The 19,521-nt window shown below is 37.5% G+C and overlaps 1 protein-coding gene across 7 annotated transcripts in view; it reads left to right on the forward strand.

Moving 5' to 3' along the window:
• RIMBP2 (RIMS binding protein 2) overlaps positions 1-19,521 on the forward strand; it is a 123,368-nt gene that overhangs the window by 52,983 nt on the left and 50,864 nt on the right. For 4 of the 7 annotated variants that reach the window (XM_009666660.2, XM_068911647.1, XM_068911648.1 and 1 more), the window contains exons 3-5: positions 2,848-2,970; positions 8,651-8,755; positions 11,983-12,033. In XM_009666660.2, coding sequence (XP_009664955.2) covers positions 8,654-8,755; positions 11,983-12,033 — 153 coding nt within the window. In that variant the 5' untranslated portion in view covers positions 2,848-2,970; positions 8,651-8,653. Of the gene's footprint in view, positions 1-2,847; positions 2,971-8,650; positions 8,756-11,982; positions 12,034-19,521 lie in introns of those variants that run through there. The other 3 variants (XM_009666663.2, XM_068911650.1, XM_068911649.1) reach the window with 1 other exon arrangement.

The raw sequence follows: 19,521 nt of genomic DNA on the forward strand, positions 1-19,521 counted from the left end.
GGGTTGCAGGAGTGTATATCTGTTCTGTTACGTAGTGCAGATAAAACTGTTGCTTATTTATTATGCAGTGCAATTGCTAAAGTTTGACCCTAGAAAAGAGCAGGTACAAGACTGCCCTGGCTTTAAATCCTCAAAATCAATCTTAAATTGTACGTCAGTTATGCACAGTGTTGTTTTGGCACTCTGTACAGGACAAGCAAAGTTGCCTTCCTGGAGCGGAGTACTTGTGAAAGAATATTGTGTTGTTAGAAGTAGCATCTAGACACTGGGCTCTGATTCGTTTCCCTGCTCATCTGAATAGATATGGGTGGGTGTTTTTATATGCATTATATGCTCATAAGTTATTTCTGGGAAAAAATACAACTGAAAACCTAACATTTCTATGGTAGTTTGTGAATTATGTTTTCTCAGTAATATCAGTTGTGTGAAAAGTTGGCAGATCACTAAATCTGGGATTAAGGCAAAGAGTTTTAGGTTGCTTTTCTGTATGCCAGGCACAGTAGTTAAAGTTCAACACTTGTAATTCATGTGCAGCGTAGGAAATTTTGAGTGGCAGAGAACATGTTTCAGTCTGAGCGTATTAGTGAAAGAAAGCTGTATTTGGCACAGGAAGAAATAGTCTTTCACTAGCTGCCTGATGGACCTTTTCACCAATGCAATAAACTGCTGGTTTCTCTTTCCGGTAACTAGTTTCTGGATTTGTAGTTCAGAACATGGAAGACACTTTAGCAATGTTCTGGCCTTCATAATTGACTCAGATGAGGGCAAATTTAATAAGTGGGAAGGTATGGCTTGGAGAGGAAGTTGGTTAATGCATTGAACAGAGAATTATCACAGATCAAAATGTTCCCTGTGTTTCTTTCATTAAATTAGAACTGCTTATGATGTTACTCTATTTAGGTCAGCTTTTTTGCCAGTGGGAACTTTGATATTTTGTGTTCTGTGTGTAATCCAAGTTCATGTAGGCCCATATGTTCTTAAACAGCCTGCTGGAGAGATCATTCAATTTGTATTTAGTGACAAGTTTTATATAAACAAAAATAAGCAAATGGTAAACTTGCAAGTTTTATGCTGCCTTATGGGTTCTATAAATACTTATATCACAGTATTGGCTGTGATACAGACTTTTTAGAAGGAGACGGTCCTGACAGGAATGCCCTGTAGAAATAATAAGAGTTAGGAGTATTGCTAGATAAAACAAGGGTAATTATCAGAAGGCTGTTGGTGAAGGCAGTGGTGGGAAGGCAGTTGTTCCTAAGCTTTGACTAGTCTGGCTGGTGTGCTTTGAGATCCTGAATGAGAGATCTTGAGATGTGTAAAACAACTACAGTGCTACCCATTTGTAATTCATATCTTTCCTAAATTACCTCATCGGTCTTGTAGGTACTGTTTGTAGCCTATAGCCCTTTCACTGTCAACTGGAAAAAAGACGTAGCAGAAAGGTACCGTGCTCACTAATTCCCCAAAATATTTAGGCTAAAATGACTAGTAAGTTTTAGAAAAGACTTTACAAAGGTAGTCAGTCAGTATCATCTATTTTAGAGATAGGGAAAGCTGAAGCCTGAGGAAAGTAATCTTTTATTAAAACTTGTTCAAAACCTTTGTTTTCATTCATCTTCAGTAAATTAACTGAGAACCACAGACAAAGCAAACCTGTGTTGTTGATGGCAATACCTTATTGCTTTGTTTTTCTGCTCCATTATTTTCCAACAATATGCCTTGAGTGATGTGAACAGTGAAATACAATACAAAGGATGCAGGAAGTTAATAGTTTCTGAAAATCCATTGTTTAGTAGTTTCCTTAGTTAAAAGAAATGCAGGAAAAGAAGAAGAAAAATCTGTGTATAAAAAATCCTGAGGTTGGCAATAATTGCATCAGTTCTTGTGGAAAACATGATTTGTTCCGTTTCTCTCTTTTTTTCTAGTCCACTGCACTCTAAAAAGCTCCTTACAAAGATGAATACTAGGGTTAACAGTTAACTGGAGCCAGAAGGCAAATAGAAAGGCTGAGTCAGTTTCCAAAACGTCCCTTTGGAAATCCTCTAGGGAATACCGGTGTTGGAGATTGCTTAATGCCTTTAGTTCTACGCTAATTAAATTAGCGTAAAATTACGCTAATTAAATGGGAAGGAAAAAAAAAAAAAAGAACTTGTCACTCCTTGACTGAGTTTAGGAGGAAAGATGAGCTGCACCAAGTTTAAAACCTGCACGTTTTCCCGGTACTTCATACTGCTTTGCCTTTCCTTACTCAGTAATCCTGCCAGCATTGTTTGCTATCCTGCCAGCTGTATCCAATGATTTTAAGGGAGAGCAAGAGATTTGTTGCATAAGAATGCACATTTTTGAATTGGTGAAAAACTGATTTCAAATATTGCCTTTTAGCACAGGCAGATCATACATGTTATTGTAATTTTTTATTTTATTCTGAAGTCAACAATACTAAAGAATAGTCCAGGAAAACATACAATGTATGCGTTATGTTTCTATGTATACGCATCTCTGATACCCCTGAGATCCATAGAAATTAGAAATTGTTTGATTGTCATTTATTTTGTAAGTTAAGTAGTATATTTGTTTAGCTCTCTTATTTAAGCTTTCACATAATTACAATTTGGTTGTCAGATTGTAGTCCTTGTCAAAAGAAAATGTGTGTTTCATGCGTGCATGTGTGAGATGCACACCATTTCCTTATTGAATTTTTCCCTTCCAGCTATTTTTATATAGTTGTTTCTTTTTTCTTTCAATTTTTTCCTGTTTTCATTTTCACATGGGGAAATGTTGTGTCAGGTATGTTTTTTCCTTAGTTAATTATCTGCTCAGGGGGTAATCACATTTTTATTTTTCTAGGTGAAATCAGACTATGAACATCTTAGAGAAACCCTTATCAGAGTGACTAAAGAACGAGATTTGGCTGTAAAGGAAAAACACCAGCTCCAAGCCAAGCTGGAGAACTTAGAGCAGGTCCTAAAGGTACGTATAATGCTGTGAATTCCAGTAATCCTGTATTGCTGTTACTTATTTACTATTCCTGTTGTTCTTACAGTGAGTCACAGAAACCTAAGTACATTGCAAACTAGGGGCCTGAATGCCCCTACTAGTTAAGGCAGGCAGTACGGAATATAGTAGACAAAGTATCTGTGAGGGATCTTAAACTATCAGGAAGAGAGATATCTTTGGAGACCTTTATCAACAACTGGTTGTAGGATTTCGCTCTGTAATTAGTTACTGGATGTGAGTCAAGATCAGAAGAAAAGGATGAGAAGTGTCTACTGATGAAGAAAATACGAATAACTTTTGAAATATTTCACTTTAGAGAAAGCTGTGTCCCCTCAGTCTGGCTTGATACTAAATATCATTGTGGCCTTGTGAAACAAACTGCTGGTCACAACTCCTACAACCTGCGCAGAACACATCTCATTGTGAGGAAAAGGTTGCAGAATCCTTATTAGAGAGGTCCTATTAGAAAGAACTGAAGAGCCTAGTGCATCACCAGCTTTCTGTTAACATGCTTCCAGAGAAGTCCAGAGAAGCTTACGATGTTGGTGTCAAGCCATGCTTGTTTTCTAGATACACAGTTGTTTTCACACATTCACCAGTTTGATGCTTCCTTTTCAACTTGGAAAAATTTGTTAGTGTTTTTTAGATCATAAGTGTATCCTTCCAGTACAGGTTTCATTGTGTGGTTGAAGATGTCCTGCTTTTACTTGCCTGGCTAATGCGCAATGCCATATGGCAAATTGATTCTATGAGAGAGCATAATCGACCAGGTGGATCTAACGATGGGGAAGTGAGATGAGAGGGCAGAATAAGAGTAAAAATAAGTGGGGAAAATTGAATCAAGAGCTTATCACTTGCCCAGGTGAGGCAAAGGGGCAGTAATTTGTACGTGTAGAAACAAAATGCAAAAAAGTTCTAGGGGTGGAAAGGAGAAAGTGTTTTGTTAGGAGACAGACAAATTCCCCAATTCATTGATTAAATAATGAAGTCAGCAACTTAATAAACCAAACCTGACAAGTGGATCACGGCTAGTGGTGAGGGCTCTGAAAGGTTCCTTACAGACAACAAGCCAGTATGTCCAGTATGATGGGGTAGAAGGAGCGAGAAGCAAAGAGGAATGTGATATGGTGGAAGCACAAACTGGTTTGAATGGGCAGCTGTTCCTAAGTTCCCTTAGTTGTAGCAAATATGGAAGCTGTGATATGAAAGATTGTCACAAAAACATGCCTTGAAGAGCGATAAACAGCTAAGGTTGTACAAAGAAAAAAAAGATCATGCTGTTACCGCTGTTTATACCAGTAGGGGAACTGCATTGGTGAGGAGTACACTGAGAAATTCTGAGAGAGAAAACACTTGTAAAGACTTGTCTCTGCTTCACACAGTCCAGAACAATGAAGGGTGTGTTCATCTGGTTAGAATGGAACATTGATCCAGTGCTGCACCTTTTTGGCAGACTGTCAAATAGCAGATTGTTTTCATCTCCTCAAACCCAGAATTTAATTGGATATCTACTGGCACTTGACTTAATGAGCCCTCCAGATTTATTCTGTAGAAGAGCTGAATCTGGTTGTTTGACAGAAGTTGCTTCACTTCTGTTGAAATAACACTTAAAATGCACTTGGGAGAAGCATCCTGTAAACCTCACTGGTTGCTCCTTCAAAAGTGTTCCTTCACTGAAACTAAAATTGTCCAATGAATGCAGAGTCCCTGACTTTTAATGTTAAGTAATTTAGGGTTTTAGTTTTATTCTGCTTTTGTTGTTGGGTTTCAGGGACTTTTTGTGCATCCTCCTTCTTTGTCTGTATCCACTCATTATTTCTTGCGTGTATTTTGACTGTAAGCTCTTTGGACTAGGGATATCTTTTCGCTTCGTATCTCCCTACTAGATGGCATGGGTGAGTTCTGGCTCTTGATTAGAACCCTTCTGAGTACCCTCAGTACCTTCTGGCAGAGTACCTTGAACAGACTTGAAACCCCAAATCTCCTTTTTGGCACTGAAGCATGCACGAACAGCTGTAGTTAATTGTGTATTTCATATGTGTCCTTATATTAGTTTGAAAAATGGTTTCCCTCCACCTGAAAATTTTGAGAAATACTTAGCCAAGTTTCCCTGTCAAAAGAGAAATTTAGTTGTGCTTCCTGGGATCTCAGGATGTATCAGCAAAGCTGAAAAGGCAAGATGAAAAAGTGCTGAATTAGCCATCTTCTGAAAATCTTCACACTGCCTCTCACACAGAACTATTTTGATTTTCTGATGTGTTCAGTTATCTTTTCCCATTCATTCCACTGTAATAGTGTGCAATAGCAAATAACAAGTCCTTTAATCAGATTACTTTGAGAATTAAATTGGTGCCCCATTTTTCATGTCATGTATGACTTCTGTCTCGTAAACAAGACATTAATACTTGAAAGCCACTTGAGTTTCTTTTAACATTTTCCTTTTATGCATTTTAGAGCTGTAAAAGACTCTGCTATTGGAAAGAATGGAATTTTTTGTTTGTGTAGGGTTTTTTGTTTTTGTTTTGTTTTGCTGTAGGTAATACAGAGCATCCACTAAGCAGGTTGGGGCTAAGATGCTCATTGTCACATCCCGCTGCTACCCTTGAGGAAGCTGGAAAAACTAGATCTGTTTCTCAGCAGGGTTCTTAAAGTACCATTTCGGAAAGAGTTTATACTACAGAGCTGCCTAACTCTTAAAACAGAGACATCTGTGATGTCTCCAGTTCATTCTCTGCTGCCTAGCAGGAAGTTATACTAAAAGGACTCCTTCTTCACACTTTTTTTTTGAAGGGTAGAACATTATTTGCCAATTACCAGTCTTGGGAAGTCTTCTCAGTCAGGAAAGTCTTTACCCTGTTGCTCTGTGCACTTTTAGATGTGGGTTGGCTTTCTGATATTAGAACAACATGTTAGACCCTCTAGAAAGGGTGGAAAAAGAGAAGTACAAATTAAGTTCTAACCTGTCTGACATTAAGGACGGTGATAGCTTGAACAAAAGGATTGCTACCACTTATGCAAACCCATGGCAAGGTGTTCATTATGGAATTCAATCCGGAAGCTGTCAAATGTTGCAGAAGTCTATGGCCACCTCTAAAGCCCTAGAATAGCAACTTCTAAATGGCTTAATGGGGCAAAATTTCAACCCTACGTCTCAAAGATAAAACTCCGATAATGTAAGGTTTTTAATGAAAAACTTTTAATTTTCAGACAGAACAAACACTATAAGCTAGACCATGCTCTTGGTATCCTGTTCTGGTTAGACTAAAAATCTGGTGCTTACATTGTGACGGGGTGCAGTTGCTCAGAAGTAAACTCTCAAGATGCTTTAATTATTAAGATTTGTGGTTTTAGTTCTCTCTTTGCCTAGGATAAACCCTGTTCTAACTGGCTCCCTTTCCCTACTGGCCCACCTATGCAGGAAGAGCACTGGATCAGAATTACTCCATGCAGGATAGTTTTCATCTTCTCTTCACAAGCCTATTTGTTTGAGGAGGGAGGAAGAAGCAGAAAGAATTCAGCAGCTCAGCGCTTCCCTCCTGCTGCTCTTCTAATGATATCTGCAGTCCTCCTTCACTCCCCTAATCTATTCCCCTCAGGCTTGGAAGAAGCAAAGACAGCAGCTGATACGAGAATAGGAAGTGCAAAACAGAACTGCAGATAGAACCGATCTGTGAGCAGAGTTGGGGTGGGGGGAGTGGTTTGGGGGAGGTTTAATTGCTGTGCCAGGGGATGGACAGATGTTGGGGTGAAGAGATCCTTGCTGCTTTAAATACAAGGTAGAGTATGACCGTACCAAAATGACTGTAAAATACTTTCAGGTTAGCATAGATGACCAAATGGTCCTTTCTGGCCTTAAAATACATGAATTGAAGATTATCAAATACATATTTTAGGAAAATGAGAGAAATTAAATGCTGGGGAGAATCACAGTTCATGCATTGCAATGTTTCTGTTCATTTCATTTTACAGATACATTGTATGAGCACTGTAGTAATTATTTATTGATTTTTTGCAGAGGACTCTGAATGTGCTGTAGAAGCTTTTGTAAAAGTAGTAAGCATTTAAGAGTATCAAAATATGCTATGCCAAATCTGGTACTAAATCTTCAGAGAGCGGAGACCTTTTTTTTCCATGTGTGATAATTAATGGTTTTACAGATCTGCAGTGTGAGAATTGCTTGATTGCCTCATCACTTCTTGAATATAAGAAATACGATGAGACTGTCAGTGCCACATTTTACGTGAGACTTGATGGAAGCTGCTGAGCTCAGTAATTTAAACCATGAGTAATTCTAGTGAGTAAAATAGGCTGTGTTCATTCAGATGAGAACTGGGACCTCAGTTTTTGGTTAAATACTGAGAACAGATATTAACCATGAACAGATCCAGGTAACTTTTGTACAATATGCGCAGTTCAGAAATGTCTACAGCCAAAATATTAATTCCTCAAAAAACTCCTCAGAGGAGCTATAATTGAGAGTCAAAACCTACTGAGTTGGAAACATCTTTGATAAAATATTTGTTTTTTAACCAACATATCAAATGAAAATATACTCCAAGCAGAGGTCAAATGGAATATTGCGAACATTTCTGTTTGCTTTGGAAGCACACTGAGATTGAGAGAAGCAAGCCTCATTTTACTGCCCCTCTTTGTTATTAGTAATATGTAGCACAGCATAATAGCTCATTAAAGGTCAGCAATATACTTGGATAAAAATTTCTCTTTTACACAATACACAGGGTATTTTGTCTTATTCTAGTCAATTGCAGCCGTGTATTTGTGTTTCCAGGTGCTGATTGCTAATAGGTTTCTACGTAATAACGCTGGTGCTGTAGATAAGGAATTGTGCTTCTGCTCTGAGAGTATTATGGGAAGAATATATAATTTGGAAAATAAGAATCTTTAATACTGACTTCACCAGGGAAGAGATCAAAATCTATGAAGAATTCTTTCTTAACTCCCATTTATTAAACAGGGTGTTTGAAAGGATAATAATATTGGGCAGAACAATATTAACCAGTAACGGAAAAGACTTCTTTCGGCAAAGGGTATCTTGACATTGTTCAGCCTGCGCTCTTCCTAAGAACCTTGCCTCATGTTGCTTTGAATCATTAGTAGTAAGTGTTCTTTAGAAGTTTTCAGTACTATGTAGTTACTTCTATCCGAATCCACCTGTTTTAGTTTTTCTCTGTGTAATTAGGAATAGTAAGCTATTTCTTTGGGGTCATAATTTGCAACACAAATCTCAAAATCAAATCCTAAATGAAGAGTCAATGGGGGAACTGTCAAGCTAATTGTCTTCTGAGATTTAATTTTTCAGCACAGCACCATATGTAAGTGGGTATCGGCTCTGCCTTCTACTAAATACAACAGGAACTGCTCACTTGTACATCACGGAGGCCATGTTGCTAGCAATGATAAACAATCATATCTCCTAACAGAGATTATTACCAAAATGCCTGAGTTTCACAGTGCCAATATGCCTCTAAGGACTGATTGAAATCCTATCCAGTTAGCCTTTGGCCTGTCAGTGAAACCAGAGAGCTTTTGTGTTGAGATGAACATGTGCCTGCCCCAGAATGTCAGCATGCTTCGTTGCGGGTAGAGTATATTGAAGTCTCCTGATAGTTTGGTCTTCTTTCCTTTGAAACAGCATATGCGAGAGGCTGCTGAACGGCGGCAACAGCTGGAGTTGGAGCATGAGCAAGCCTTGGCTGTTCTTAACGCAAAACAGCAGGAAATTGAGCTCCTGCAGAAGGTAAGTGGGGCAAGGGAAAATCAGGTGAAATGGCAAATTCCAGTGATGGAATGGGTAATGAAACAGATCTCTTAGTTTAAAGGAAGTTAGTTTAAAGCTACTAAACCAGTTCCTACTTTCCAAAACAAAAATCCCATTCTGTCTAGAAGTGTGTATAGGTATAGTTTTGCCTCAGCCATAAAGTTTCATTTGACCAAATGAAATCTTCCAGTTTATTTTCTGTAAGCCTTTTAAAATTAACCTATCTAGGCATATTTCAAAATGCCATTTCTTGTTATATTCAGCTGCCATTACTTGAGCTTCTGTGTAAATGTTGGGCTTTAATTTATTGGCAAAGCAGCAGTGTTCATCAAAGAAACGTGCAACTTTTCTTCCTGTTGATTTTTATTACATCCTTCTAAATCCAAGTTATGTGGGTCTCTCTGTTACAGATTGGCAATTGGGAGCCGATCTCTCTAATACTGTTTTCTCCGGTCATTTTTGCTAAGCTTTAGCAAGATAGACTTTTTAGAGCACCAGCAAGGTTTTATGTTTGGTATTTTACTGAATGTAATTGACTCAGCCTCTGAAGCCGGTGATTAGATTCTTGTTCGGTGGATCCAAATAGTATGGAGTACAAGATTATATATGTTAAAAATTATCTAATAATCATTTACCACTGAGTTTACCACTTTTAGCTTAAAATTCCTGTACTAAAGTGCATCATAGCAATTCAGTTATGCTTGATATAAAATTAAATAATAAATATAAAATGCTTAATAAGAAGCATTTAAGAAATGATTCCTCCTTCTTTCTTATTTCCGTCATTAGCCTGAAACATTTCTGCTAGAAATGTCTTTGCACAGGCGTTCGTTTTTGCCCTGAAACACCTAATGCATTATGTGATTAAGTTGCTATTGTATCTTTTTAATTATTATTGCCTTTCATGATAAGGATCTGCGATAACTTAAATGATCGTGCTACCCATCACATCTCTTGAGAAAATCTGCATGTTTTATTCATTCTAGATACCTTTCAAAAAGAAGAAAGGGCTCTTTTCTAATTTTGATTTTCAGCCCTTTCAAGCTCAGATTCTTTTCCATTCTGTCAAGGCACAGCGGGATCCCAGCTTGGTTGAGATGCCTAGTTTCTTCTGTAATACTGTTACTGTAATAGTAACCTTAGAATAAAGACCAGATTGGTACCTCGTGTGGGTAGAAGAGGGAAAGCATTCAATATATTAAAAGATTTCAGGAGATGTCTACCTTGTGTGCTGTTCTGTCTTGTAGAGATACCAAGCTAGTTCATATACCTGCACTAGTCTAGGCATGGTAGTGGAGATGTGCACTGAGACTGATTTATCCTGCTTCTAGCCTCTAGGTTGATGGTATCCAGAACTTCACCTTTCAACATTATAACGCAGAGTATATTGTCAGAAGTCATTTAAATGAATCAGTTACCTCGGTAACTGTAATACTCTGCTTCTGTCATTAAACAGGCATTACTGGCTCATGTTTCATCCTGAGCTGACCACCCAGTGTGCCTAATAAACGTTTGCTAAATTCTTTTTTCCTTTTTTATTAGATTTGTCTAATTACTTGAAAAGGTGCTGTGAAATGAAACTGGTCTCTCTAGGCAATAACAGGATGGCATTCTGCAGTATGTCTTGTTGCCATCACAGAGTTGCTGATGAACCACAGTAATGTGCACTTTGAAACAAGGCCAGTAACTGCTCCAGTCTGATGCATTTGCTGTCCCGTTTTGATATAGTAAATAAAAATCATTCTGCGCATGCATGTCTCCCCATCAGATTGTTCAGATTTTCACCCTAAAAATAAGAACATAATATTGTTCCTTCTGTGTTTGTGTTGATAGGGAGTCAGATAAAGGTGATTTTTCTTTTCCTCCAAGAAAGCTTTAATACAAAACAGTTCGATGAAAAAGAGAGATAGCTATTGATGTAGCTTCCCTAATCGTTTATCAAGAGCTCATATTCTGGGTAGGTTTTATTAAACTTGTAATGATGGATAGCACAAGGGTTTCTGTTACCTGTCGTCATATGTTTGCCAATACTTCTGGAGCCGATATTTTATCAGGTGCTAGCAAAAAGACTTATTGCTGTAGTACAGGAAGAAATATGGCTGTGTGTGCAGGGCCAAAGGAGAGTTTATTATCATACAGAACGATAACATACAGTTTGAGTGTATGCTTTCAGTTGTGACTGTGTTCTGTCCCAGCTCCCATTCAAGCCAATAACTGAGTAGGTTAGCCATTATAGATGAGAAAAGTATAGTTTATATAGCTCTGTTAGTGGTGTCATGGGAGTCTCTGGCCCCTTAAACTGGAAAGTTTGCAGCATGTTGCCCTCTGTTAAACTGGAAGGTTTTGGAAGGTTTCTTTGATGAGAAATGTGCAGAATGTGGCTCTTGAGGTACAGCAGTAGGGAGCTAAGAGGGATAGTTGATGCATCACACTGCTATCAGCTTGACAGTTGTTTGGTTAACGCAAAGTTTTGATCTTCTTGAGCAAGCTGCAGTAAAGGAGACAGTGAAAACGTAAGAGGAAATGAAGTAACAAAAAGTTACGGTGTGCTAATTTTTTGTGTTTTTAAGGCTTAGACTTTTCCTGACCAAACTCTGATAACTGAATTTCTTAGATGCATAAAATACTCTTTCCTGCTCTGATTGATCCGCTCTTTTCCTCTTTGGCTCAGTTGAATTGAACCCTAAATGTTATACTCCTGCTTACGTTACGCAACCTTGTGATTGCCTTCCAGGCAAATAGTTTGCAAGCTGTTCACTTAGATAATAGATACTGTTGCTGAGTCTAAGGACTGAGCCTAACTTTTGTGTCACGTTCTCCTAACAGGTATGGTGGGCTTCTACTCTGTGAATCTTCTGCAGTAATCTTGCAAATTAACAAAAATAAAGAGCTTATTTTTCACTTTTGATTCAGAGGGTTTCAGAGTTACTTACGATGTGTTTTCTTGCAGTGTGTGGAACATGTTTGTCTTTGTCCAACAAAATACTGAAGCTATTAAACTTCAGTGAGAGTCTGTCTGTCTATCTCACTATCTTATTTTGAAAGCTTGAAACCAAAGCATTCTACTCTATTGATGGATCCAGCCCTTGAAGACTGTAATTGGCTTTGGATTTGAGTATACAGTGTGCTGCTTTACGTGATATGAACACACTATATATGACATGACTAATTGATTTTTTCTTTTCTTTTTAAATCGTAAAAACAAGGCTCAGGTTGAAGCTAAGAAGGAACATGAAGGAGCAGTTCAGTTGCTAGAGGTAAGAAGATATCCTTTGTGCTACCTGTGGTCATGGGGGTTCCATTCTGAATGTGATATCATGATAGTATAATCACTTTTGATAGAGTCAAGTAATATGTAAGCAAATAGTTTTTTCCACTTCTGAAGTTAACTACATCTTTTAAAGAATATAATCCAGTTATGACTGCATTGAACTGGGCTGTTGGAAGCAACATTTGCATACCTCAGTTTCTATTTGTATAAGGTGGAAATGTTGGTACCATTTGTTGTACGCTGCTATCAGATGTGTAAAAAAGGAAGTGATTTTTCTCGTAAGAATTATTATAGTTTAGGCTGCAAGTATTAAGGCTAGCTAGCTGCAATTACTAATCAGTTACCGAAGGTTCCTTCTCAAGTATTGTCTAGTAAACATAAAGCAACATGTGAAATAAAGAGCTAAGATTTTTCATCCTGAAGGGAGAATTAAATTGGCAACTTTGAGATACCTTAAAAAGGTCCTAGTCTAAAGGAAACACTGGAACATTTGTCATTGGAAAGCTAGATCTTTTCAAGGAATCCTGAACGTTCACTCAAAATAAAAGGGCACGAGAAATATATTCTAATTTTTAATGAGAATCATAGAATAATCATGGTTGGAAGGGACGTCTGGCCATCTGGTCCAACTCCCAACTCAAAGCAAGGTCCACTTCGAAGGTACCGTAGGCTGCTCAAGGCTTTGTCCGGTCCGTTTTTAAATATCTCCAGGAAAGGAGATGAGACAGCCTCCGTGGGCAACCTCTTTCAGTCTCTGAACGTCCTCCTTGTGAAGAATATTATTCTTTGCATCCTGTTAGAATTTTTCCTGAAGCAACACGTGCCTTTTGCTGTATACTACCAGAAATAGGCTTTTTTTAATGTCTTCCAGCTGTGCTGCAATGCGTTTTTAGAATTTTCCAGTGATTGTGTTGCATTCAATAAGTAAACACTGTTAAATTTAAATTTTGAGAGATGATTCAGATAATCTGATTTACTAATTTTTAAAAGCACTGATTATCTGCCCGTGCTGACTAAGGCAACATCATCCATAAAAATAGAGGAAAAATAATAATAGTTTCATTGGCAATTGCTCATAGCAATTACGACCTTGGCACAGGGCATTTCCTGGTGATTAATTAGTGGTTGTGTTTATTGACCTTACATCACATTTCCAGCCTTCCTTCAAAATTGTCATTAATCCTGAGGGAAAATCTAGTAATCTAGTCTTTTGTGCCTAAGGATACACAATGCCTTGTTTCTTGTATGCAAATGGCATGAAGAATAGAAGCAAGTTCTTACTCCCATTCCAAAGCCACAAACTTTGCTGTCAGTTTTAGTTGGAGTAGGGTAAGGTTGGCAAAACCTCTTTTTCTTAGACTGAAGTTTTACAATTTTAAAACTAGGGCCTTTATAATAGTGGAACCATTATAATGGGTACATACAGTTAAGGTTAAATAAAGTATGCAACCACATGAAAAAGTCAACAGAAAATTACAGTAAATTAATATACTTGAATATCTGCCTGGTGCTGACAAAACCTTTTATTCCATTCCCAGTCTGCTATTTAGAAATGCAGACTGAGCCACAGTGCTGTGCAGGATAGGACAAATGACAGCCACAGGTAGAGGAAATTAGAAGTCCTGTAAGGAGGTTCCTAGAGCAAGCAATTCTGCTCCATTATTTCAAAATGAGGCTCTACAGATTTTGTTTTAAGTTCTAATCATATCATTTGATGCACTTGGATAAGATAAAGTGTCAGAAAATATAGCCGCACCAGAAAATTGCATGCTAATTGCATCCAGATTTCCTTTTGCTCTTTTTGTTTCCACTTTTATTTCATGCATAGTAAATTTTCAGTGAAAAATACCAAACTATTTTTTCTGCCTGAGGAAAAAAATCACATTAAATAATTACTAATTCATAACATAACAAAAGAACATAAAGAACATGCAGGACCATGGATTGGCTATAGTAAGGACTTTCTAAATATTTCTCTTATAAATCTATTTTTAGCAAAGATAATTTCTAGTCTTTTTCCTTTTTTGCAGTAGTTTTGTCTGTACACTTATCTGCTCATGCATTGATGGAAGATGATCTTCCTGGTGCATTGATCACCTGCTAAAAAAAAAATAAATGTTTGTTTGATTATTTGCATCTGTAAAAGTTAATATTCCCACGGAAAGTTTTTTTTACTCGTATACTTTCACTATTATTATATATATTGTTTGTTTTGCCTTTAAGAATGTAAGATAATTATTGAATACCTGATGCAAAGTATATGATGCAAGAAGATATAAGTAGAAACAAAGCGATGATTATTTACCCCTCTCAAGCTAATCTAAATTCCTTATTAGCTGATTCGTCTGCTTCTTTTGTTTTGCATAACCCCATCAAAGTTTCTTAAGCTTTTGCCTTTTATTGCCATGAGCCTATTAATTTTTAGCATTTTGTTTATTTAATCTGCCTGTTGTGATTCAAGATCAGCAGCAGTACTGATTTCTGAAACATTCTATAGTGGGTTTGCGTTAATGCATGTTTCTACACTTATTAACTGTTTCAGTGTTTTTTGCCTTGAAATGTTAAAAAAGTGTTCAAAACTGTTTTTATTTCCTTGTTTATTTCACATCTCTTTGTTTACTGTGTCTTGTTTGGAATTTATTGCTTTGCACTTCATCCAGAACACCTTGGACAGCATGCAGGTATTTTAGGGCATAAATTCTCCTTTCCCTCTCCTGAATCCTGCTCCTTTCACTTTAAAATGTGTACGATAGCCCTGCCTTACCTCGCATGGAATGCGTGCAAGAACCATTGTTATGCAAGCATGCTTGGGGCATTGACTAGCCTAATACCAAACCACCAAAATCAGAAACTTTTTCTACAGGGGATTAGTCTTTGAATACGGCACGGTTTGATGACAACTCCGACACCATTCTTGAAAGTGACGTTCTTATAAGCATGCCCAGTGAGAATGGTTCAGTAGTTTACTCAAGATTGTAGCTGTCAAACCGTGTGGATTTTGTCTGAATTCAGATTGTTTCTTTGCTAATACAAAGATAATTTTACATGATGTATTCACCCGAGGTTGGTATATTGAGCAGCCTACTGAAAGCCATTGCTGCTGCATACACAGTTAAACTGTAAAATGATAACCCGGGAGCCAAATATGTGAGTTAATCATTAGTCTGAATTCAGGCTGCCCACCCGGAAAGCTGCTCATCATCTTATCTGTCCTGTGTGAACAGTACCTGTCTTGTAACAGATCAAGTCTGCTTCATTTTCGATTTAAGAAGCTGTTCAGGTTTTAGAAACAGCACTGTATGTTGTATGAGAAACTTGGCAAGCCCTGAGTGAAATACTGTCACTGTGGTCTGCAGTAGAGAATGTCTTTTCGTGAAAGTACTGCTATCAGTAGATCCAGTTTTAGAGGAATTGGGAAGACTTGGCACTTTTGTGGCACATCATTATTAGAATAGTCTGTACGGGCAGAGCCATGGTATGGAATAAAAATTTAGTCCTTCCGAGAGCATAAGCACACGCCTCCCTCCTCAGGGACGTGCATGCACACATGCTCAAATAGCCTGCTAGTTTGCAGGGCCCTCACAGAGGATCATGTTGTAATCCACCGCTGGGAACGGACACCGTCAATCTGCGGCACATGTAATTAAACTCCTAAACTGCCCAAAATAGACTCTTCCAGTGCTAGCTGGAAAGTGAGATAACCCGTACAGCCACTTGCCAGGTCTGTAACAGGGGAAGAATATTTCTAGATCTCAAATAAAAGTTAGCTGTCAGTTTTTGGTACCAGCATTGTCAGATACGTAGTGCCTTGTATTAAAGCATAGAAAAAGTAAAATTGTAAATACAAAGCTCTTTGAAGATGAAAAGTATTCTATGAAGACCTAATTGCCTTTTTATTGTAGCTTGCTCTACTACTGCTGCTTACTTCAGGATTTCAGCAGAACTGAAATCAGAGATTGAGACTGATGATACTTCAAGTACCAGTAATTCAGTACCTAAGAAAACTGTAGGTGCAACAAGCTATTTATCAGTAGGAAAAACAATCAACAAATTTAAATTGTAAGGATTTTCTGTAGTCCTTATTTCCCAAATAAATTAGATTGTCATGTTTAGGAAGTGAATTCCAGAGGAACTTTTTCTCCCTGATTAGAAGAAAATTCTGTCTCATGGTTCTACCTTCATCCCTTCACCTGTTATTTTTGTTTTGCTCGGAGTCTAGTAGTTCACTGTGACATTAGTGGCAACGTCTTACAGCAAGGAATAGACAGCTGGACCCCTTCAACCAACACCAGTTAGTCTTTCTAACATAGAAAGTGGGAAGTGACAAGATTCTTTAAGGAAAAGGTGAAGACGTTAATTGTATTTCTGGGGAATAATCTGTAGCATTTTTCAGGAAAGGCTGATGTTTCTTGTTAGCAGTGGTACATTTTTAATCATCTATATATTTTTGTGTGTTGCTGAAGTACTGTTTGAATATTACAGTATTTGATCAGTATCAGAAGAAATATTCCTGCCTTAAATTCCCAGTTCTTTTTCAAACAGCAATAAGAAATCCTCTATTTTCATTAAAGTTTCAGTAAAATTTGACATTTAGCAGCTTCTACCAAGACACATTATTTAGTTTTGAAAGGGCAAGAGACTTGCATTGAAATCAGGTGATTGTAAATTAAATCCACGTTGTTTTTTGTTATACATCAAAAACTAGTAAATACCATCCAGCAGAAAGCAGCTATCTTCTATTAGAACGCTACTGCAATCTATGTTTGTTTGTTTGATTAACATATAAATACTACTCTGTTTAAAGCCCACTTAGTATCTCTCATGAGCAGTCATTTTTGCATAAATCTTTTTTTTAAGGCACATTTAAAATATTAACATTAAAGACATGACATGAAAAGAGTGCATCAGCTACTTAGCTGTATTTAAGTTCTGACTCACAGATCACCAGTGTTCAATCATGTCTACTCAAATAATTTTCTACAAGTCTGCTTTGATTTTTTAGATCTTATTTTATAATGCAAAATTCTTCCTGTTCAGAAAGTCTATAGCCTCTCTGAAGTCCTAATAAGAAGTTTTAGATGGGATTTTGGTAGTACATGGATATTCTCTTGGTTTTCTGTAATGAGGTGATTCTGGCTGTTAGATACTAACAGTGAAGCAAACAGTTATCTGAAGTCAGGAAAAAAGATGGGCATGGGGATGCCCATATAGTACTGCTTTGTACTGCCCTGTCAGTACTATTGTGAAGCTCATGGCAATTTTTCCTTCATACAGTATCAGCCTTGTACTCACTTCCAGGTCACAACCTTCATTAAAAAAAGCAGTAAAGCATTTTTTTTTTTCCCCAGGCTTCATACTGTCAGAGAACAATTTGAAAATGAAGATTCTAGATACTCAAAGGAAAAGTCAAATAAGGCAAATACTGAAATGCAAATACATTTTAAATAATAAATAAATAGTCTTGCAATAGTTTTTTTTAAGCTAGCCTTAGCATTTTGTTGCAGTCTGGATCATGGTGTTTTTATTTTTGATTTTATGCTAGAGTTTCCGTAACTGCATACGGAAAGGTCAGTTTATATTCTCACAGAGCTGAATAGCATCATCCTAAAACTTTGAATTGGAAAGGCAGGATCTAGAAACCCAAACCACTTTTAACTGCTTTGTCTGTTTAATGTTCTTTTAAAATTGTACATAGGTGCCTTATTCATGAGCAAAGTGACAAGTAGCAAAGGCTCACTTTCCGGTCATTCTGCTTGCTTAAAGTCACAGTGAGAGGATAAAAGAAAACAAAAACCAAAGGATTTAATCTTTGTGTAAAGCTCCCACGGTGTCTCTCCAGCTTGTTATATTTGGTTTCATAATCAGCCAGATAGATACAGTGAAACTTCTTAACTAGAACTAAATTAATTTGTTGGATGAATACGAAGAAATTACATCCTCAAAATTCACTGTAGCTTAAAAAATATATTTTTTACAAAAAAGGAATAAACAATACCAGCTTCTGTAGCAGAAAATTTGGATTTTTGTGTTCTTCTGAGGGCTGTACAGAGCGTTCATTTATCTTTAGTTGTGTTAAGATCCGTGTATTGGTCTTCAGCAGTTTTCCTCTTATGAACTGAGAAAATGTTGCTCTTTCAAGAAAAAAAAAAATGTTTAGTACAGCTGAATGAATCTAATTGGTATCCAGCCTTCCTTTGTTAACACAGCTGTTTAACCCAGGCATATGCTATAAAGGGAGTTTTAATGAGGGAAAGGGATGTTTGCTCGTGATAAAACATCAGATTAGGAAATAATGCATCAGCTTTTCACATAAGGAGCCTATTACTGCCTCTATTGAGCTACTTCTGCTAGCAACGTTTGGGGCAGATCACAGGAGACGTGAAATGGCAGGGCTTGGAATGGCAGGACCCATCTCTGGCACGTTTCCAGGACACAGACCAACTATTTCCCCTTACATGAAGATCAGATCTCACAAATAAAATTCTCGGGAGCTCTGCCGATCCTTCAGGTCTTTGCAACAGGTGTTAATATGCGCTTTCCCAACCTTCTAGGCACTCTGAATTTCTGTTTTTTTTGTCTTCAGCAGCATTTGATAGTGAACGCAAACAGATGTGCAAGCTGTTTGTAAATGCAGATTGAGGTGTAAATACATTGCATTGAAAACAGTGGTTTATCCTTAATATAGCTGGCACAATAAATATAAAATAGAAGATACTATGTACATTTTTCTGCCTTAGTGTCTTTGCTACTGCTACACATTGTTTTGAGTGAAGGTCATACAAGAAGTCCTAAATTCCCATGTTCTTTGTCATTCGTCTCGTCCAGGGATCTTTCCTTTCCATCACCTCATCCAGATTTTTCACTTCAAGAATTCATAAATTGTACATAGGCAAATTTCCCAAGTCAGAACAGAAGTTTGTCTTGTAACTTCTGTTTTGTTAAAACCTGATGCCTCAAAATTAAAAGAGAAATGCTTGCCAGCTGTGGTATTTTTGTACTTCTCACAAGCTTACAAACAATTTCCTCCTTGCTGGTGTCTAGATTACTTCTATGTAGTTTGGCATCTATAGTAAGGAACATTATTTTTGAAAGAGACTTCAACCAGTAGCTAGACCCCCTGCATGAACCACTGCATTTTGTTACTTTTTAATATTTAAATGTTAATCTAGCAGTTCAGGAGACTGCAGCCTAATAGCTGAGGATGGGCAAACCTCAGAAACATCTGGAATTTAGAGAAAGCTGGAAAAGCACGCAAAAGTGGCGTTCAGATGTGTGTAGAGCTCACAAAACTGTAGGTTCTGTGTGCAGGTTTCGTTGGCAGTGAGGTTCTTAGCACTGCCAGGAAGCGTGATGAGGAATTTCCCTTTGAAAATTGGGGAAAGTTTACCTCAATATTGCTGAGCTCCTAAAAAGATTTTGTTCTGAATACAACTTAGAGGTTAGGGGGAGAAATATGTGGTTGTGGGCCTGTTTA

This window comes from Struthio camelus, chromosome 17, assembly GCF_040807025.1.
Source record: "Struthio camelus isolate bStrCam1 chromosome 17, bStrCam1.hap1, whole genome shotgun sequence".
Lineage (NCBI taxonomy): Eukaryota > Metazoa > Chordata > Aves > Struthioniformes > Struthionidae > Struthio > Struthio camelus.